This window comes from Oncorhynchus mykiss, chromosome 17 (assembly GCF_057628025.1).
Source record: "Oncorhynchus mykiss isolate SJ-2025 chromosome 17, ASM5762802v1, whole genome shotgun sequence".
NCBI classification, from domain to species: domain Eukaryota; kingdom Metazoa; phylum Chordata; class Actinopteri; order Salmoniformes; family Salmonidae; genus Oncorhynchus; species Oncorhynchus mykiss.
In genome coordinates, this window is record NC_143038.1 from 34,537,688 (window position 1) to 34,560,910 (window position 23,223).

The window sequence follows — 23,223 nt, forward strand, 5'->3', positions numbered from 1 at the left end:
GAGGGTGACATTAACCTTTTATACCTCTCCCTGACACACGCCTGCACACACACCATAGCTGACCTCACACATACACCCACACCCCTCGTTAATTAGGCTACACAGTCACACGTCACACTGCTAAAGATAAAATGTCACTCCGTTTTTTTCCCTTCCTCAAATAGAGACACAAATAATTCCCTGCCATTGATATGCTAATATACAGTATGTTCAAATTGCCAAGTCAATGTAGGAATAAACTCCAATCCCAAAATGGATTTTCAAAGCTTTTTGTCTAGTGTCTTTACTCTTTTGACTGGTGTTTTTCCCAGAGGAAGTAGGGTTGTGAGGGGAAAACGTGCAATTCATCAGATTATTTGTATCAGCATAATTGAATTCCTCTGATGTTCAGGATTTGGGGTTTGGATAGCTTTCATCAGTTGAGGTATTGTCTACATTGTCTGGTTTAATGAAAGGTAGGAGGAGGAGAGGATTTATCAGCATTGTCCAACAATTTCTCTCAAAAACAGTTTTGAAAGACCATTAAATCAAAAGAGAGCGCTTTGAATAGGGGTGCTTGTCATTCCAATGCATACCAAATCAATCTTATTTACAGTGTTTGTGAAGTACAAGACAAAGGCTATTCAGCAACATCTTGATGCTTTGGGTCCTTGGGTATTGTGAGGAGCATTCAGATTCAACTTGAGTGTCAGTCAACAAACTGTAGCACAAGCATGAAGAAACAGAGAAGAGACTGAGTGGGCAGTAGGTTGAACTTCTCTGTTAGCATACCCACCTCACCTCACCACTAGTTAAGATGCCTGGGCCTTAGAGCTGTTTTGTTCTTCAGCTCTCTGACATAACACAACCCTCCCCCTAATGAACCTGCCACAGTGGAGTCTCCCGTTACCACGGCACTGAGAGAGTTGCCATTGGAAATGCAGTCGTCTTGACACCTTCCGGGCCAGGTTTCCCTAGGTGAGAAATGCAGCCCGCCGTTAAAGGTCTGTGGGCGAGAGAGAGAAATGAAAAGGAAAAAGAAAAGAGCTTGGGCAGTTACGGTATGCGTTTATAATGCTGGATTCTCTCACTGTTGAAGACCTCTGACCAGCAACCAACTACACTGAACACTAGTGTAAAGTGTTGGTCTCGTGTTTCATGAGCTGAAATAAAAGATTCTAGAAATGTTCAACACGCACAAAAAGCTTATTTCTCTCAAAGTTTGTGCACAAATTTGTTTACATCCCTGTTAGTGAGCATTTCTCCTTTGCCAAGATAATCCATCAACCTGACAAGTGTGGCATATCAAGAAGCTGATTAAACAGCATGATCATTACACAGGTGTACCTTGTGCTGGGGACAATAAAAGGCCACTAAAATGTGCAGACATAATTCAGCTGGGTTAATGCTTTGAATTTCTCAACGGTCACCATGTTGGCATTAAAAGTTCCAACACGATTCCATTGTTGTGAGACGCCAACCTTGTGTTTTCAAATCAGGTTGAGGTAACAAAGCTACTTTTAATTGATTTAAATGAAAGATTCACCCATTTGAAATATTATATCTTATTTGTGCATTTTTTAGCAATGTTCTGTCTTTCCTTTAATTGTCCAACTGAGTTTAGCTGAACAACAATATTGGGTCTCAAAGTTTCTTCAACCAATCCATTTTTTCAGAACATTGATTACTTCTAGGAGGGAAGGAAGTATGCAGTATTCATGCACAGCCCTGACCTGACCTACTGTGGCTCCATTGATAAGGGAGTATGCAGTATTATTGCACAGCCCTGACCTACTGCCGCCCATTGATTCAGAAAGTATAGTCCCTCTAGTGGTGTGATGGTCTTACTACACCCAGGCTCTACTGCCCGTCAAATCAAATCCGGTACCATACTATCAGTACTATCCACCTGGGCGCAGTTTTTCAAAACATTTAATCCAGATCAAATTATTGTGTGTTGCTTCAATCCAGGTCTCATATTGTGTTCCTCCTTCAGTATTGTATAAAATGTTCTTGGTTGTATCATTTGATGTGATATGTTAGAGATTTTGTTCAGTAAAATTGCATCCAAAGTAAGGATGGACCACATCTGAAGGGGAACAGAATTGAACCCAACACAGGATAATTTTGATCTGGATTCATTTTCATTTTGAAAAACTAGGCCCTAGTGACCCTGTAAACACACTCAAGCTGCCCGCTTGAGAACAGAATAAGACCTTGTGCTGTTGTTCTCATTTGGTAGGTAAAGATAGATCTGTACATCTGTTGCTCAAATATCAGTTCAATTGATAAATCAATTGGCTATGTACATAATTTCTTAGGCCATAGACTAGGAAAACCTAAATGTTTTAATGCTGGAATCTGAACAGTCCTCTTTCAGCTACAAAATATGGTACAGAGAATTTGATTGATGGCTTGATTGAATACCAATGTTGGAATACCAATGTTACCCACACGGTGGTGCTGTTTGATCATTTATTTGATGTCATTAAAACCCTTTCTGACCTTGACTTCATGAAAGAGAAACAAAAAACTGTATATTTGCGAAAATGAGAAGGATCCAGAATAAAAATAAGTTGATGAACATGAAAAGAATGGACTAAGAGGATAAATAAATTACTCTTTCTTACAACTCTTCGAGCAACATCTCTATTCTTGAAAAATCAGCATGGACTTTTTCCATAACTAGAAGGCCTGAATGTTTAGAGAGGAAGGATAAATTGTGATACTGTATCAGAGAATAAAAAATAAAAAAAACCTTCAGTGAAATAGTGATTGAACACAAGATTGGCTGACTTGAATCACAAGACAATGAACCATGACAAAAAGAATCACGCTGAAACCAATGTATTTCAAATTCCAATGGCTTTATTTTATGTATATAGATTTGTTTATATATATATATATATTTATAATAACTTTCACCTCAATTGCTTGATTATCATTTTTTTTTGTTCTGTTAAATTCAAAACAACAGGACATAAAGACCAAGGCATTCCACATGATCGTATATTACAAAAGAGTAAAGAAAAATTCAGGGTGCGTGCACATCGTGCACACACATACATAATACACCAGCTTTTCTTTTAGTATAAAGAATTGAAATATGGGAAACGACTGCATCCATTGAGACATAAACAAGCACACAGACAAAAAGAAAGAGGCGCGAGAGGGAGAGAGGAGGAGAGCGTTAGAAGGTCCAATGCAGCTGTTTTTTTTTATCTCAATAGCAAATCATTTCAGAGTAACAGTTAAGTACCTTACGGGGATTGTTTTCAATTGAAATGGTCAAAAATAAAGTACAAATAGCTTCTTAGCAAAGAGCAATTTTACTAGGAATGTCTGGGAGTGGTTTGAGTGAGGAGGGGAAAACTGAAAACTAGCTGTCATTTGTCTATTAACTCATTTACTGGTGATATCACCAGGCAGGCCTAAACTCCATCCCACCAAAACAGCCTAAGATTTCAGGTGGTCTTTTCAACAGCTCTTACACTGAACAGTCATTATCATCATTTTCACAATTTCACAGTAGGGGAGACGGGTAAATTGAGCCATTTTTTATATTCAGCATCACTCTGTCAAGGAAATAGTATTCTTTCTAACAAAGATATCTACATGTATTTCAGGATGTTGTGTATCCCTGGAAATAGTCAGAATTAATGTACTGTAAACATTACAGTTTTTAAAACATAGTTTGTCCCCAAAAAGTGGTCTCTTAGCACATTTTTTCCAGGGTATGGGATAAGTTAAACCTCCTACAATTATCTGTACTAAATTAAATATTATCCCTACCTTTCTAAAACCATGCCTATCTTTTGTTTCCCAAATTACAACTCAACACAATCACAAATCGCATTTTTTTGTATTTTAGTCATTTTGAAGCATCTTTAAACAAAGGCTTTAATACCTCAGAAAAACGTTGTGCCATTTTAAACACCGCTGTTACTTCATATCCCAGCGGTTATGCCTGGGAAGAAAACACTTCAATTTGCTCAACTTGCCATTGGCTCAACGATGGGCTCAACTTGCCATTGGCTCAACGATGGGCTCAACTTGCCATTGGCTCAACGATGGGCTCAACTTGCCATTGGCTCAACGATGGGCTCAACTTGCCATTGGCTCAACGATGGGCTCAACTTGCCATTGGCTCAACGATGGGCTCAACTTGCCATTGGCTCAACGATGGGCTCAACTTGCCATTGGCTCAACGATGGGCTCAACTTGCCATTGGCTCAACGATGGGCTCAACTTGCCATTGGCTCAACGATGGGCTCAACTTGCCATTGGCTCAACGATGGGCTCAACTTGCCATTGGCTCAACGATGGGCTCAACTTGCCATTGGCTCAACGATGGGCTCAACTTGCCATTGGCTCAACGATGGGCTCAACTTGCCATTGGCTCAACGATGGGCTCAACTTGCCATTGGCTCAACGATGGGCTCAACTTGCCATTGGCTCAACGATGGGCTCAACTTGCCCCAAGGCAAACACATTTGGACTATATTAGCCCACACAGCTACAAGGATGCACTTTCATGCTTGATTTAGGACCTCATAAATGTAGCTTTTAGAGACTGATGTATAAAACATCTTAAAATGATCTACTTTGGTTTAGATACAAGCATCATGAAACCTCTACACAAAAGGGTTTCCAAACAGTTTTGTTCCGGGACCCCATCTTAAATATTTTAAATCAATCGCGACCCCACCATATAAAGACAATAATGTAATCAATTGACAATGTTAACTTTGTAATTGGGCTATGACAGTCTATTACAAATCAGTCTGAAAGTATTTTTGAAAGTATTTAATGCTGCTGGAAGTATGGGTTGAAGTGACTAAAATGCATCAGAAAGGTATTGGGAAGTTCAGATCCTCAGGCAATACTTTTGTATGATCTTCTGTGTAGAAAATAATGTATTGTTGATGATTTTCCTTTTCCAACAGCCTGACTTATTGCCTGGTCTTGTCCACTCTGTTCTATTGAGTCATTGTGGGCATTGTAGAGGGAAACAAAATACTCTTTCTAAACCGTTAGAAAGAGACACACACATTAGGAAGAAAACAAAAATGGCTCTGTTTTTTTACAACCACTTCCAGCGGCTACGGACCTAATGTTTTGATTATTGTCAGAGTTTCTCTCGCGACCCCATTTTCAAAAGACTCCTAGTTTGGGAAACGCTGCTCTGACACAATAAATTCATTTGATTTGGCTAAAATCTGTTGTTTTTAAAAAATCTAACTGGCTTACCACTTTTTCCATATGGTTTCTACCTTCAGACTCCACGAAATTACTTTCTTAAATATTTAGTCAAATTATAATTTATTTTTATGATTTCCTTAACACAATGGTTGCTCAACTTACCCCATAGGCTCAACTTAACCCACTCTCCCCTATTATTTCAACCTCATAGTGTGGAAATATATATAAAACACACGAAAATCACGTTTGACTGCACTGGGCCTTTAAGAGAAGAACTGTGAAAATAACTAAACAACAGTATTATAATTGTAGAATATTGTTGCATAGTTTGAAGCAAACATGGGTGACATTTTAGAATGATAATGAATCTTATTTACAAAAGGGGGATATGGAGAGTACAGCGAATGTGTGTTGTGTCTGTATGTTTGTCAGGTGAGACACACACTGAGGAAAAGTGCTGCTCAAAAGGACCTCCAAGAACTGTTACAGACCGTTACTGTGCCCACAGAAAATGAGCTTCAATACAAACCCTCACACACATATTCGCACATTCATTATTATGCGTGCGCACACACACACACACACACACACACAATTCAAGGAACCACAGCAACGTATTTAATGAACAATTTCAGCCAATTTAATTCCTCCCTTATCTTTGATGCTGCGGTTGTTTCTCCTGCGTCAATCAAAAACAACAGGCCTGACTGTTTCAGTATCTCAGCGCTGTGGGAACATGAAGCCAAAACGCATTTCACTTTAACGCCAAACCATGCCGAGTGCCTGTCAGAATTAGTCATGATTGCATTAACGTCAGCACAGGCCAGGGTGATGAAACAACGGCTCATCCAAAGTGCGAGAGAAATTAGCAAAACACATTTCAAAAGCTGTCAGTGTTAACACAGTTCAACATAACAAAACAAGACAGCGCTCTTTGAAATGGTTGTACAATTATGTTCACACCAAGCCAACCAATCAGCCAGCCGCCTTCTCGGACAGGTCTCCTTGGGAACAGAAATATTTTCGGTCTATGGAACTGCCTGGTTTCAACAGCATAGCTATGAAGAGAGACACCAGTTGAAAGCGGTGTTCAAGACGAGGCACAGCTGTGATGGTCACAGTAGCTGGTGATGTAAACGACACCGACTCAGAGGAAGAACAGAGGAGAAGCTCTCCTTCTCTCTCTCTTATGCCTTACTCCTCTGGACCAGCAGCTCAACCCACAGAGTAGAAAAGAAGAGACAAGCTAGGCTGCGGTCGACACTAGCGGAATACCATTCATTTGTTACCGAGATCGAATTCTTCTCTGGTGCAAGTTGGCCACGTTTTTTTAACTAGACAAGAGACGTATGGCCTCAAACATCTCTGCTCTGCCCCATAGCCCTTGGTGACTGCACGCAGACACACACACACACACACACAGAGATCTGAGCCCTGGTAATCTAAGCAAGTCTGGGCAGATGGTGCAGGACTATCAACATGGAAAGCTGGGGCCCCAAGACACAAAGAGACAAAACACACAGGTCTCACCGACAGAGCAACAGCCTTTCTAGGAAAAAACAACTAGCGAAATATCAAAAGGGAGAAAGACAAACTGTGGTGGTCGATTTGTGTACGAGCCACAAAGCATCAACTAAAAAGAAACCATAATGGATAGAACTGTTGAATAAACCAGTGAAGAATCTCAGGCATCTAGATGCTGCAGCTAGAAGAGAGGTTGACTGCTGTTTGGCACTGACAGATGAGCGCTGTCCTTGGATGGATGGAGATGGAATGAGAGAGGAGAGTTGGAGAGTTGAGAGGAGAGTTGAGGGAGGGCAATGAGGAAATCGATTTATGTGATAGGTGTGAAATGAGTTGATGAGCAAATGCCTACCTTGGTAGAGAGTGATTCTCCGTGGCTGTGGCTGGATGATGGAATAAACAATGAACAGCGTGGTATCATAATTACTTCTCATTTGGTGGTGAAATAGATTCAGCATGGGGGGTACTGATTTAGGAATGTTCTAAAATGCCAATAAAACCTCAAAGTAATGACTCCTCACATGGATAAATAAAACGAATATTAACTGCAAAACTATTATTGCGTTATGCATGATAAACAGCAGTGTTGTGTGTATGGCGTTTTTGTTGGTTATCACGTCGGGCCTCTGTGGTGAGATGGGGTAAAGTAGGATGGTCGACTGCATGCCTGCTGGGAGACACATTGGGAATGAACAGACACAGGATACAGTCAAGAAGTACCTTAGCTAATAACCAAGTAGGAATCATTCAACACTAGTGATGAAGCACCCATCAGGGACTTGCTACCTACAGATAAAACCCTTCATTGAACAGATCTTTGTGCAACTGAATTTAAGTCCCGTTCACTCGCACATCCATCCATTCCATATCTTCAAAGGCAGCATCCTCTCAGTGTATGTTTCACGGGGGACAGAAACGGAGTCAAAATGTGTACGAGTTTGTACGTGCAAGTTTTGTTTTGAAAGCAAGTCAACGTTTGGGATGTCTCATTCCATACTTAACCATGCAGAACATTGAACACATATATTAAACACTACAGTCTTTTTTTTCCTCTTTTAGTACAGCGTGGTTTAAGCTACACAGAACACGAAAGTACCAATCAACCAGGTTGGACATATTGCTTTAAACCACACATTTGTTTATACATCATGCATGCCACATAGATGGTATTATGTTTATACAAAAATAACACCAGTGTCTATTACTGTGCATCATATCAATGACAGAAAGTTATTTTTCGGTCTTTTCTCAATGAGATACAATTGAAAATGTATTAAAACACAAGAACTGGTTCGGGTAAATATCGTCCTACGTAAAATAAGGGGTTATGACTTTAAACTGTGATATTCCAGTTTTCAAACCGTTTTTTTTTTTTTATTATTATTTACAACTGCGGAGAAGCTTCCCCAAAGAAATCCCCCAAATCGAAAGAAATAAAAAGCTATCTAAGAAAGAGAAGCTTTAGAGAAGCAATGCAGTCCATTACAGTTGACAGGTATTGCACAATGCCTTCGCAATTTCATTTTGTCATACATGAGTCATTATTGAGACCTGTGCAATGAGAAGGAACAGATCTTACAGATTGGTCAGACGCCACGGTGGGCTTATCCATCAGAGAAACCAAACATCGGCTTTATCAGGTCGGTCTAGCCGTTTTTTAGTTCTCCCTCCACCTCAGACATGCAGACCTGTTGGTCTGCTTCTGTTGTACAGTTGTGCCAAGGTACAAATAAACAAAAACAAAAACAACAAACAAAAACATTGGGGTGTTTCTAGAGGATGGAGTATATGTTCACCTGTGGGATGGAATGGGAGGGCAACCAGTAAGAGATCACAACAGCACAACCAAGGCCATGGCAATAGAAGAGGGACAATCTTAGTGACGCTTCAAGCTCTTTCTATTCTCTGTCCACGTTTACATGCAAAAACATGAACTATTTTGGGAAGATGGAAAACAAGGAAAACGCCTTCACCTGACAATAATCGTTTAAAACAATCTGTGCAAAAATAAAAAAGGACAAAAAAGCAACGATTGTACAAAGCAAGACTTTGGCAGAACATTCTTAAAGCTATGCTCGGTGATCCCTGACTGGTTGCCCCCTGTTCATTACCAAGAGTTATAAGTTAAGTTCAAAATCATCCTATGACAATATTTACACATACTGAATGTATAAGCGCAGTCTTCCAAATAGAGTAAGTCAGAAGAAAAGAAAGGATTCCAATTGAAAATGTGTCCCCAAAATGAGACTGTCTAATGGTCGAACGGACACCACAACGAAGGCATCTAGTTTCTGTTTATGGACAAAAACAGGAAGAGGAAGTGATGTCACTACCAGTTTAACAGCTCTACTCTCTTCCCATAAACAGTGTTCTAAGCCATTAGAATTAAAAGGGTAATGCTGAATTTGGATGAAATTCATGCCCTCTTTGACAAGTCGACTAACGTCACTACACAGGCATCCGAGAGCACCGATCCTCTCACAAAATAAGTTAAACTCGCAGTCATATTAGTCTGAAAGAACAGAAAAAAATTAACAAAATACATTTATATAGAGATTAAAAAATATATATATATACCCCCAATTAATTTAGCAAATCTTCAATGTTCTGTATACTACCATGTTCTATTTCACTCACTTTCATTGGACCACATTTGATTTAAAGGGATAGTTCGGGATTTTGACAATGAGGCCCTTTATTTACTTCACCAGAGTCAGATGAACTTGTGGACACCGTTTTTTTATGTATCTGGGTGCAGTTTGAAGGAAGTTGCTAACTAGTGTTAGCACAATTGCTTTAGCATTAGCCCCCCGAAACTACCTCTAATTTCCTTCATACTGGACGAGGATACATAAAAAACAGTGTCCACGAGTTCATCGGACTCTGGGGAAGTACTGTAGATTTTCTATTTATTTATTTTTATTTTACCTTTATTTAACTAGGCAAGTCAGTTAAGAACAAATTCTTATTTTCAATTACGGCCTAGGAACAGTGGGTTAACTGCCTGTTCAGGGGCAGATTTGTACCTTGTCAGCTCGGGGATATGAACTTGCAACCTTTCGGTTACTAGTCCAACGCTCTAACCACTAGGCTACCCTGCCGCCCCAGATAAAAGGGTCTCATTGCCAAAATCCCGGACTATCCCTTTAAGCTATTGAAAGAAATAACAGAATTTAAGATACTCTCTTTAAGACTGTATATAGTGAAAGGGAAAGGGGCGGCAAGCCTAGATTGCTGAAAGAGTATGTCCGATCACATGACCTACAGTGAGTAAACAATTTATTTTAATTTAGTTAGCCCCAGCATCAGACGACCAAGCATGGTTTACAAATGTGGCATAAATATACTGTATATAGAACGGCAAAAACATGTTACACTGTCGATTGATCTTATTCATGGTCTGTACTGTCATCAAAACTCTTCAGCCTATACATATTTATATATTTCCAAAAAGTACTTAATATAAAAATACAGAAGAAGAATTGTAAAAAATGAACAAAAAACATTGAGTTTCTATGAAAATCATGCAAGAAAGCTTCCCCATAATTATGTACTAAGACTCACGAAAGCAAGGGAATGAAGGAGACTAGCCGGTTGGAGTGAAGTGCAGCGGGAGCAGGCTTACTGCATCAGGCTGACTATGTTCTGTAAACATCGTAGTGGTCCATGACTTATATACTGTATCGGCAGTGACACATTATTTTGTCTTTGTTTTTTTTTTGTTGGTCAGGGGGAATAGAAAGGAAACCTCAATAACGATGGGATACAAAACAACAACGACAACCTAGAAAATATGGCTCTGAGTAAGTAGAAAAGGCGTATCACCAGAGGGTTCTATCGAAGTAAGCAACCTAGATATGAAAATAAGGTTGAAAATATGGCAGTAGTACATTACTGGTAATCGATAGCACACGTCCTGTCGAGGGCGTCACAATCTCTGTCACAGAGTTGGTGGCCGGAGGCGGAAAATGGGGTCAGCCCAAGTTAACACTCTCTCTACCATCATATACAACAATGACCAGGGGAATCATGCACCCCACACATCTTAGGGGGCACAAAGTACGTGAGGATGGCTGGGGTGGTGGTCCGGAGGGGTGGTAAGCCCCCCGACCATAAATTGGAGAATTTAGCATTTTTCAAACATCTGAAGCAGCTTTTTTTCCTGTAATCTAGAGCCATAATCATTATGCTTAATTCTATGTAAAAAAATGTATATTTTTCTGAATATTTAAGCATACCAATTGAGCTGTCTGTATCCTTCTGACTGGTGGTTCTTAAAAAAAAACAAAAAAACAAAATATACTTCTCTGCATCTCTGGTACAATATTGAAAGGAATGTGAGTCTTATTCAGTACATTTAGTTATTGCTTGCTTTTCTGAAGTCTACCAACCTTGCCAGCGGGCATGCCAGCTAAGAGGACGACAAGCTAGCTACTCTAACTGTATTGATAGCCTGAAATGGTTTCTTGGTAGCTAGTTATATAAAATTGCTAAGTGCCTAGTAGTATTACAGAGAGAAAAAAAAAGGCCCCCAAAAAAAGATATTTTAAACATGACAAATCTGAGGGAGCACGTGCCCCTGTGCCCCCTACGGGCATGACACCTCTGACGACAACATACACTACTGAATACAGGAGCTCTCATACACATCTCTGGTTGAGTCTTTTTTTCTTCTTCTTGTTAGAGTATTCCTCTTATTGTTACACCATTATCTGTGGTTGGTTGACATGTGGGGATGTGCTGTGTCCCTATCCTAGCAGCCCGGAGGAGGGAGGGTGGGAGGGAGCGGTGCGGGGTGAGGAGGGAGGGGGAGATATTGGATTTATATCTGTGCCGCTCACGGTTGGCTCTCCCAGAGGCATGATGGGAGAGATCGATAGTCCCCTGTGTCACTCTGCAGCCAACACAGTGATGCTCGATAACAACATACAACACACGCACACTGGAGCTAACAGGAACAAGCCCAACGCCCCTTCGTCGACAGTGTAAAACGAGGACTAGATTTGTCTTGTTAAGGTACAGAATGTATTTGTGTGGACTTTTTCATTTTTGTGGATTTTTTTGTTGAGACAGACTAAAGCAAAAACAATTACCCATTTCTGTCCACAGGAATACGTACGTCCTAACCCCACCCCAAAATATTGTTTCACATAACCCATCTCTAAATTCCCATTCTACTCAACACAGATGAAACACGGATAATATACGTCATGCATACGAGCGATGGGGGTGAAATATCATTCACTTCACTCTGACTTTCTTAATCGTACTCCATAGAGGCAGTTTCATAAGCTGTCAACTTACTCTCAAGGGGCTGGGGAAAACCAGAACCCTGATTGGATGAGATAAGGATGAGGTCATCAGATGAGGGAGACCTCCACATCGTCTTGCCATGACCCTGCTCCACAGAGAGGGGGTGCCCTCTGGCTCTAGCCTGCTGCAAGCTTTACTTTGAAAATGTTGTTTTAAGAGAATTCACTTTTCTGTTAAAATATCATAGCATTCTTTACACTGTCCTTCAACAAAAACAGGATAAATCATAATGGAATCATGTCAAAAATGGACCCAGAAGAACCAAATTAAAGTGAGAGATGTTTAGATGATTGAACCTATATCGTTGAAACGCTGTAGTGTGTCAGAATCAATGAAGACATGGTTTCCTGCATTGAACTGAGTAACCCATTAGTACATCCTGCTTCAAAACAGATCAAATGCGTACATGCTGTACAATTAAAACACAGATTGAGAAATAGAGAAGAGAAACTTAGTAGCTGAAAGCTGTTAATCACATGGGCCATGTACATCTGATCATCCAATCAGCTTGGAGCGTTGAGCCTATAAAGCATATATACAGTTAACTGCCAAAATAAAGGAAACACCAAAAGTGTCTTAAATAGGGCGTTGGGCCACCACGAGCTGCCACAACAGCTTAAATGCGACTTGGCATAGATTCTACAAGCGTCTTGAACTCTATTGGAGGGATGTGACAGCATTCCTCCACGAGAAATTCAATAATTTGGTGTTTCGTTGATGGTGGAAAATGATGTCTCAGGCGCAGCTCAAGAATCTCCCATAAGCGTTCAGTTTGGTTGAGATTGAGGGACTGAGACACGTACACACACTTTAAACCCCCTATGCTCCTTTGAGGCCTCTTCTTCTAACCATCGAAGCCAAAATAATGGGCAACTGGATATTTGTATACATGACGGGATGTTAATTGCTTAATTAGCTCAGGAACCACATCTGTGTGGAAGGACCTGCTTTCAATATACTTTGTATCCCTCACTTAAGTGTCTTCTTTATTTTGGCAGTTACATGTATGTACATACAATATTAATGTACACATGGGTATATTCTTAAAGTTCTGTGCCAGTTAGTGTATGCAGAGTATAAGCTAGTACAGAAGGATAAACATGTTGCGTTTCAGTTCTAGGCTACTCTGAGGTTTAAAAAAAAAAAAAAAAAAAGAAAATGATATAAAACCCCAAAGATGGACAGAAGGACAGGCTACGGCCTTTGACGGAGCAGATTGGTGGACCCCAAATGGTCCTTCCCACCCATGAGTTAGGGGCACAATGTGATTGGATGCTCTGCATGTCACTCTTCTGCACAGACTTAAAGGGCACACGCGACACAGTCAGTGCAAGCCGATGAGAATGGCAAGGTGGGGGTGGTCAGGTGAGAGGTGGGCGTAGGGTTCAGGAAGTTGAGGGAAGAGGTGAAGAGGGGGAGGCGCTGGGACCGGGACCCCTTGCCCACTCTGGGTGCACCCTCTGTGGGATGAGTCTAAGGATCTGAGGGGCGCACCGCTGGTCCTCCTCATGGTGGAGGAGAGGAACTGCAGGGGGGGAGCCAGCTGGCCGACGGGTGGATGGATAGATCAGAGCGGAGGAGAAGAGAGGAGGTGATCAGCAGGAGGTCTCGTGGCTGACGTCTGGAGCTTCTCCCCCCCCAGTCGAGGAGCTGGGGATGGGCTGGATCTCCATATCCACCTCATCGCTGCTGGACTCCTCTCTCTCAGGGATCTGCGCCTCCTCCTCAGACAGGGGGACAAACTCAGGGTGGGCCATGAAGTTATGGATGGAGTTTCTGGATTCTGGGTTCTCTAGCCCCGGGTAAAGGGAGCTACGGAACGCATTGACCACCTTAATCTTTTAGAGAGACCGAAGAGAGAGAGAGGGGGAGAGACAGAGAGACAGGGGAGATAAAGAGGGGAGAGATGGAGAGAAAGAGAGATAAATAAAAAGGACAGTTAGTATGAGGGTCCTGGCTCGGTCTTCCTGTGTTGATGGTGATGAGAGGAGTCAGGCAGACAGGCAGGGGTTTATGGGTAATCTGCTGGGGGGGGGGGGGGGGGGGGGCAAAAGGTGGTCAGTGAGAGGTGGGATGTGAAGGATTCTGGGATGTCATGGTCGCTCTTTGCAGTCTCGATCACTCACCGATCATTAAATCAAACAGCAAGCAAAAGGAAGACAAACAACCCCCAAATCATACACACAAAAACCTCCAGTCCACTACAATACAGTACATAAGAGCGAAGTGGAAAATAGAGAAGGAGCACCACAAAACAAATAGAGCACAAAAACACAGAATAATACTAAAATACCAACTTACGAGGTGGGAACACTTGATGATGACGGTGGACGGATATTTAGCAAGCATCAGGAGCACAACCACACAGCTACTTAATTCTACAACACCCCCCCCCCCCTCCCCCAAACACCCTGACACATACAGTGCTATCTGAGGCTACAAGCTGCAGTCTCTTATCACTGTGACGCTAGGATGCACACCAACACACCAGCCTACACACAGCTACAGAACAGCACAGCTAGCTGGCAGCATCTCAATGTTCTTCAATGAATAAAGGGATGGAGGGAGTTGTCTGTTGGGCTCCCTGGTTGACGACCAACGACGAGTGGGATATTTGGTGTGATAGGTGGGAGTGTGGTGAGGGAAAGTGCAGGAAGAGCTAGATGATGAGAAGACGTTGGTAGCGGGCATGAAAGGTTGACGCTGCAATGGGGGAAAAAACATGCACTTCATACACACAAACACACACGCACAGTACACACTCAGCCTTTCACACAGAAACACGTATAGTACACACTCAGCCTTTCACACACAAACACACATGCTCAGCCTTTCACACACAAACACACTCAAAGATACTTATGAAGCTGATGGTACTCAACACTCCCTACAATAACCTAATTAGATTATAATCTGTACCACACCACAATGTCTCTCCGTCTAGTTGCCTACACCACCATTCAAAAGTTTGGGGTCACTTAGAAATGTCCTTGTTTTCCAAAACATACATGAAGGGAAACAGAAACCGCACACTGCTCGATCGTATCACTGATCTTTAATAAGCTTATGCATCAGCCTCACGGCCTTCGTCAGAAGGCGGAAATGGCTCCAATTAAGCGCCGTCCACAGGGTATGGCATGGTGTTGCAAAATGGAGTGGTAGCCTTCCTTCTTCAAGATCCCTTTTATTCTGTACAAATCTCCCATTTTACCACCACCAAAGCACCCCGACCATCACACGGCCTCCACCATGATTGACAGATGGAGTCAAGCACTCCTTCGGCATGTTTGAATTTTTTCTGCAGCTCATGAATTCTTTGTGATCCGAACACCTCAAACTTAGATTTGTCTGTCCATAACACTTTTAACCAATCTTCCTCTGTCCAGTGTCTGTGTTCTTTTGCCCATCTTAATCTTTTATTTTTGTTGGCCAGTCTGAGATTTTTCTTTACAACTCTGCCTAGAAGGCCAGCATCCCGGAGTCACATCTTCACGGTTGACGTTGAGACTGGTGTTTTGCGGGTATTATTTAATGAAGCTGCCAGTCGAGGACTTGTGAGGCGTCTGTTTCTTAAACTAGACACTCTAATGTACTTGTCTTCTTGCTCAGTTGTGCACGGGGGCCTCCCACTCCTCTTTCTATTCTGGTTAGAGCCCATTTGCGCTGTTCTGTGAAGGGAGTAGTATACAGCGTTGTACTAGATCTTCAGTTTCTTGGCAATTTCTCGCATGGAATAGCCTTCATTTCTCAGAACAAGAATAGCCATACAATGTTTTGAAGAAATGTCTTTGTTTCTGGCCATTTTGAGCTGATGCTACAGATACAAATGCTGATGCTCATGATACTCAGCTAGTTCAAAGAATGCTGAGTTTATTGCTTCTTTAATCAGAACAACAGTTTTCAGCTGTACTAACATAATTGCAAAAGGGTTTTCTAATGATCAATTAACCTTTTAAAATTATAACCGTGGATTAGCTAACACAACGTGCCATTGAAACACAGGAGTGAGGACTGCTGATAATGGGCCTCTGTACGCCTACGTAGATATTCCATAAAACATCTGCCGTTTCCGGCTTCAATAGTCGTTTACAACATTAACAATGTCTACACTGTATTTCTGATCAATTTGATGTTATTTTAATGGACAAAAACAAGGACATTTCTAAGTGACCCCAAACTTTTGAACGGTAGTATGTGTGTGTGTGTGTGTGAGAGAGAACTAAGAAAAAATGAAAAAGGGTCAAATCCAATCATTTCCATTTCCACAGCATTCTCTGGCATGATGCGGCTGATTATGACGAGAAATGAGCTCTACTTTGGTGGACTGTATGTGGACCTCATCTCTACAGACTATCCAATCAGCATCCAACCTCTGTGATGATTCGGGATATTTAAATTCTTATTTCAGGCAGACTTCTCTGGCTATGTGTGTATGTGTTTAAGAGAGCATTGTGATGTCGAACAAAATATATTTCCATTTTTCATTGCTCCATTTCCGTGCCAGGAAGAAAATAGTCACACACACACACGGTAAAACAAAGATGAAAACTACTGGTCTGTTATTGTTACCCTGTAGTCAGAAAGGAGAGCGTCTTGGGAGAAGAGAGGGAGACAGAGGAGTAGAAAGAGACATACGAGTGGGAGAGGATGGAAACATACGCAGAGCGAGAGAAGCAAGAGATGAAGGAGGGCAACATGGGGAATAGTATCAGAGAAAACAGAGTGAAAGACAAATAAGAAAAAGAGCAAAAGGTTTGGGAATCAAGGCCTGCAGCAATTGGATCAGAAAGCGAAAGGAGAAAAGGTCATGGGTGAAAAAAAGACGTGATCATGTTAAACGACCACCATCCAGCAGCTCTAAATGTGTGCATAGATTGGGGATGGGGTCAGGGGTGAAAGGTAGAAGGTGACCGCTTGCCTCAATACCGCATGAGCCTTTAAAGCGGATACAAATTCCTATGAGTTACGGGAAAAAAAATAACAGCTACTTCAATTCCACTTTGTATTCTCAGTCTTACATGACCCATTTAATATATTTAGATATTTTCCACACTGTATTCTTCAGTCCTAACCATCTTTTCTTTCTATAATCATATTCACATGTTTTCCAGAGACTTTAGTTCTAGTTTGCAAATCCGTTACCTGCACCACCTCTTCCTTTACTCCAGAACCCCAGTGTGTGACGAGTGTCTCTGCAACCTTGCCTCTTAAGCCCAGGGCTTTAAGTCCTCTAATATGGGTTTGTGTGTGTGCGCGTCTACATTTGTGTATAGTTCTCTAGGTTTCTAAGTCCTCTCATATCCATCTGATCTCTGCGTGCCTCTCGTGTGAGCGTGTTGGCGGTTGCGAAGATACACCAGTGTACCACAGGCATCCATCCCCTTTTTTACATAACAAAATGTGGTAGAAATTTATGGCTATCTTTCTTCCCCATAAATCCCTTTTGGTGAGAAAAAAGCAGTGAGATGCAGAGGCTGTCATGGAGGAAGAAGTCAGCTCTGAGGTTGCCAGCCAAGTCTTTAATTTTTTTTATTTTATAAAACACACACTGAGTCATAAGTCCTCCCTGAATAGCGGACTGACAGGGAGAGGGAGGAGAGAGAGGGAAGAGAAGAAGACAAAGACAGAAAGACGACAAGACGAGAGAGATGGAGAAAGAGAGATTGAGGGCAAGGGAGAAAGAAAGATGCATGTGAAGTAGAAAAACGAGAGGGCCTCATCCAAACATATGAGTTAGGGGGCAACTGGAGAAGAGAGAAAGGGGGAAGGAGAGAGAAGGGAGTAGCTGCAGCATCTGTCAACCATCTCCCTGCAGCCCTCTGAGGGTGTGAGGGTGTGTGTGCGCGCGAGCGAGTGTGTGTGTGCGTGTCTCTCTCAGTACTCTGTTGCTGGGCAGACGGCATGTGTGTGTCTCGGAGGGGGGGAGGAAGTGCTGTGTCGTGGTGTGAGGAATGACGTCCCCCTTTTCTTCCCTCTCACCTCTCCATCCCTCCCTCTAGCAAAGGGCAAGGTCATCCCCCATCCCTCTGTCCCTCTCATCCGTACAGAGGAAGCTGCCTATCATATCTCACATGACTTAGCTCATCTCTCTTACTAAAACAGTCCAACACCATCACCGGAACTAATGGACTCTCTATACACTAACCACGCAGATGACTGCATGACTTCTGACACAGAATCAATCACTCACACACTCATTCAGTTATACACAGACTTTCTCCTTCTCCACACATGTATCCTCAGGGCTGGACATGGAGATGGCTGAGCTATCAGTGACCAACTGTGACCATAGCCCTTTAAGGTGCCCCGTGTGTCTTTAGTAACAGTTGGAGAGAAGGTAGAAGATACATGCTTTCTGATATGTTGCCACTGGAAGTAGAAAACAGGAATCTGAAAAATACTAAACACTGCTCACCCACCCACCCACACCCACACACACACACACACACACACCCCCCCCCCACACACACACACACACACACACACACACACACACACACACAGAGAGTGACAGAGAGAGAAGTGCTGAGGCAGCTCAGTAAATGGAGTGATGCACGGTTATTAGACAATGCAATTAACCCTTCGATATTAACCCCCGTGAGACCTCCTGGGCCCTGCTTCAGATAACAGCCTCTCAGATTAGGGCCTGCCTTCGGGATTTAACCTTGTCAAATTATACCCTATGTGAGATTAGCCAGTCCAATTATCTCTCTACCAAGGCCGCTGTATTGCCGGACAGCCAGGGAAATAAAATGGAAGTCAGGATTCCAGATGATAGGATTTTCAGAGTAAGGACTGAGACAGATTTGGCTCTTTGTAATTCCTGACAATTATTTTAGGTTGATCTCATCTCACGGCGAGGTCTCACCTGGGTTAATACATGCAGATCATATATTAGGAGTTTGGAGAACTCCAACCCCCAGGATGCACTGGGAAAGCCATAGGAAAGCCAGAGTGAACCGAGGAGAGAGTGAAACCGAGGAGAGAGTAAATAAAACAACGAGAGAGAAAGGGAACAATGCAGACATAGAACAAGAGAAAGATAGAAAGACAATCATAGAGAGGAAGTAGTCAGCAGGCATCGGCAGGCTGTGGATGGGTTAATGACGGCATGTCAGCAATTCAATCAAGAAATCAAACAGTCAGTCATGCAGCATTCTGACTGGAGGAGAGGGAGGAGGAGGCGGCAGAGAAAAGATAGCTTGTTGTTAAGGGGTCGCCATCGCAACCGCTCACTCACTGCCTGCAGTGGAGGGGGAAGCAGCGGCGGCGGCTGCAGGAAGGGGCGGGGCCCCGGCAGAGTTGGCAGACAGGGAGGAAGAGGAAAGCCCTACGTGGGTGGGGCTAGAGACAGTTTTGGCGTCGTTGTGCTGGCTGACCACAGAGGGCTGGCGTCTCAATGCCCCCGGGACCGGAGCCTGACCCGTCTGGAACGTATAGACCACGTCCATCTGCAAACAACAGCCCACAGCATAGTCACAAGAAACAGAGAGACGTAGGGAGAGAAAGAAAGAGAGAAGGGGGCAAGGAGAGAGGGAGAGATAGAAAGAAGGGAGAGAGGAAAAGAGGAAGTGAACAGAGGAAGGGAAAGATAGCAGAAAGAAACATTGTATGGGCAGAGCAGACAGTGGTTATTGCACAAATTTAGAAAATCCCTAAATCGTTAGTTGGAAGGGACAGAACAGGGGATTGGAGAGATTGAGGAAGAGTGGAATGAATGGAGAGGGAGAGGACTGGAAGGCCTGCCACTGAATGAAAGGGGTAATATTTTGTGACAGAGGAAAAAGGCTGAGGGCACTGGTAGGAGCGAGGGAGGGAAACAAACGAAGACGGCAGAGAGTGTTCCTACAGGCGACTGATAAGTTTGGTGCAAAGTCGTCCTCCTCTTGCCAATTATGTCCTGGTTGTATTTGATAGGGAAGTTAAACTGAGGAAGTGGAACGTCGGAATGGGAATTAGAATCCGTCTCGAACGACACAGAAACCAACTTGGAAGAAACGAATAAGAACGGTCAATTATGGCGTTGTGTCCCAGTAAATGAGGAACATTTGTCAACAGTCAAATATGTTATTCAGTTCTAAATCTACACACATACGAATAAATACCTTAAAACACAATATAAAAGACAAAACATATATTTCTTTATTATTCTGGTCAACCGTATTGAGAGTCTTTCCATCATTAAAAAAAAGACAGTTAATGGACAATAGCAGAGGGAGAGAGGGCTAAAGGACGAGAAGAGAGAGAGAGCAACCAATTCAAGAAGAGAGAAAGATTCAGAAACAAATGTGAGACGAAGAGTTGCATACTTCAGTTGAAGAAGAGGGTAGAAGGTTAGTCAGTTACAGGGTGCACAAACAGTATAGGCTTCTGGTGTGTGTGTGTGTGTGTGTGTGTGTGAGTGTGTGAGAGAGAGAGACAGAGAAAGAAAAAAGAGAGAGTAAGTGAGCGAGAGAGAAACAGACACTAGAGAGACAGGACTGGAGTCTTCCACAGCCCTGTAGATAATGAAATAGTTAAAAAGAAGAACCACGTCCCTCCAGCCGCACCCCCAACGGCAGACCGAGAAAGACTGAACTCTTTTTTGACCCACTGTACGAGAGGGACGTATACGTTTACATCCAAACAACACAACAAGCTAATCATCCTTCGCCCACTCTACAGGGGTTTTTGCTGCAGGTATGTTGTTTCAGCGTTAGCGAAGGCTAATGAGGCCCACAGGGACACAGAAATAACCTCTGTACATGCTAGCGCTATGATTGCCTATAGCTCACTCCTGTAGGAGGGGAGAGCAGCACTGCCGAACCAAAGCTCGGCTTCTGGAAACGTCTCCATAGGCCCACTTTATTGTAGCGTTCACGGCCTAGGAATCCCACTCACGGGGCCGAAGAAAGGACCCAACTTGGCCGATGCATTGTCGGGGAGAACGGGACCTTCTAAAACACACGGAGAGAGAAGAGGAGGTATTCTAAAAAGGGGAACACCGGACACCTTTTAGGTTTGTTTTTGGGAAAACAACTCGAAAATAAACCATGACATTCTCTTCTGTTAGTTCTGAATGTTTCAAAGAATAAAAGCATTGTGTTTGGGACAAATCGTTCAATAAACCCTAAACCTCAACTGAATCTTGTAATGAACAATGTGGAAATTGAGCAAGTTGAGGAGACTAAACTGCTTGGAGTTGCCCTGGATTGTAAACTGTCATGGTCAAAACATATTGATACAACAGTAGCTAAGATGGGGAGAAGTATGTCCATAATAAAGCGCTGCTTTGCTTTCGAAACATCCCCATCAACAAGGCAGACCCAACAGGCCCTAGTTTTGTTGCAGACGGACTACTGTCCATTCGTTTGGTCAGGTACAATTGGCCCAGAACAGCGCAGCATGGCTGGCCCTTAAATGTACACGTAAAGCTAACATTAATAATATGCATGTAAATCTCTCCTGGCTCAAAGTGGAGGAGAGATCGACTTCATCACTCCTTGCGTTGACTTGTCGAATGCACCGAGCTGTCCATTTAAACTACTAGCACACAGTTTGGACACCCATGCACATCCCAGAAGACATGCCACCAGAGGTCTCTTCACAATCCCCAAATCCAGAAGAGTATATGGGGGAGGGTGCACAGTACTACATAGAGCCATGACTACATGGAACTCTATTCCAAATTAATTAACTCATGCTAGCAGTAAAATGAGAAAAAGAAGAGCTAAAAATACACCTCATGGAACAGCGGGGACTGTGAAGAGACACAACGATGCATTTTGTATTGTAGATATGTGACAGTAGAGTGGTGGCCTGAGGGCACACACTTAATCTGTTGTGAAATGTATTGTAACATTTGTAATTATATAGAACTGCCTTAATTTGGCTGGACCCCAGGAAGAGTAGCTGTGAAATCTGGTGGGCATGGGAGTGGTGCCATCTCTACTGCACTGTTTGTGTGTGTATGTATGTATGGAGACAATGGACCTCGGCTTCCTCTCCACCTCCATTAGTCTTGCCACTGATTTCTTTGAGCAGTGGTGGCGCATGCAACAAATTTCCCGCAATTCTACACGGAACCAAGAGACAATTCTGCAGTTTGAAAGCTAGTTTCTTGCAATTCTGCACATTTTACCATTGCCTTTTTTTGCTATCCATGTGCCTCAAATATGAAAGTGCCCCGTTCCATGACATTTTGGGGAATTTCAGATTCACCCTGACTGTGTAGGTTTTATTCTGGAGGCTGTTAGTTCTCAAAGATGATCTAATAAATATATAGGTCCATTATCTTTTCTACAAACTTTATATCTGGTTGTAGTCATTTAAATTTACACTGAAACTGTTTTACCATCACAAAATGTACTAAAATGTACCAAAATGTACGGGGGTGTGTATGTGTCGCCTTCCGATACACCCACAGAGGAAACACAGTGGAGTCCCCTGGCAGTTAAAGGGTGTGTGTGTGTGTCCTACTACATAAGGCAATTGGAGACCTGGTGAAAAGCTCTATTTGAATACAGTCTAAATATAAGCTAGCCAATGGTGTGTGTGTGTGTGTGTGTGTGTGTGTGTGTGTGTGTGTGTGTGTGTGTGTGTGCGCAACAGGCAGTAAGTGTGTTTCTGCTCCCCATCTCCCATCACAGTAAGTCTCTTCAACCCCAAGGCTGTGTACACTGAGACAGTGAAACAGAGTTGGAGAGAGAAAGAAAGCGAGAGAGGGAAGGAGGGAGCGAGAGAGGGAAGGAGGGAGCGAGAGAGGGAAGGAGGGAGCGAGAGAGGGAAGGAGGGAGCGAGAGAGGGAGGGAGGGAGCGAGAGAGGGAGGGAGCGAGAGAGGGAGAGAGGGAGGGAGCGTGAGAGGGAGGGAGCGAGAGAGGGAGGGAGAGAGGGAGGAAGCGAGAGAGGGAGGGAGGGAGCGAGAGAGCGAGGGAGGGAGCGAGGGAGGGAGGGAGGGAGGGAGGGAGGGAGGGAGGGAGGGAGCGAAAGCGAGCGAGACGATCCTTTGTAGCAGCAACAGCAGTATTAGTATGATCCTGAGAGTCATCCATTATAACTCTCCATCAGGTTATATAGAGATATGTCTAGTTGTGTTGGTGGGTAGTGACTATCGCTAAAGGCAGGCCTCCAGTGTGTCTGAGGCGGGTTTCCACTCCCCCACCTGGGGGCCCAGAGCTACTGACACCTTACATCCCAGGGCCCATATTTACAAAGCGTCTCAGGAG

General features: G+C 43.0%; 1 protein-coding gene across 21 annotated transcripts in view; it reads right to left on the reverse strand.

Moving 5' to 3' along the window:
• Positions 1-7,826: 7,826 nt before the first annotated feature.
• Positions 7,827-23,223, reverse strand: part of LOC110493206 (plasma membrane calcium-transporting ATPase 1) — a 160,147-nt gene continuing 144,750 nt past the window's right edge. For 12 of the 21 annotated variants that reach the window (XM_036950054.2, XM_090205325.1, XM_036950050.2 and 9 more), the window contains one exon: positions 7,827-13,856. In XM_036950054.2, coding sequence (XP_036805949.1) covers positions 13,614-13,856 — 243 coding nt within the window. In that variant the 3' untranslated portion in view covers positions 7,827-13,613. Of the gene's footprint in view, positions 13,857-19,258; positions 19,470-23,223 lie in introns of all 21 variants that reach the window. The other 9 variants (XM_090205319.1, XM_090205328.1, XM_036950056.2 and 6 more) reach the window with 1 other exon arrangement.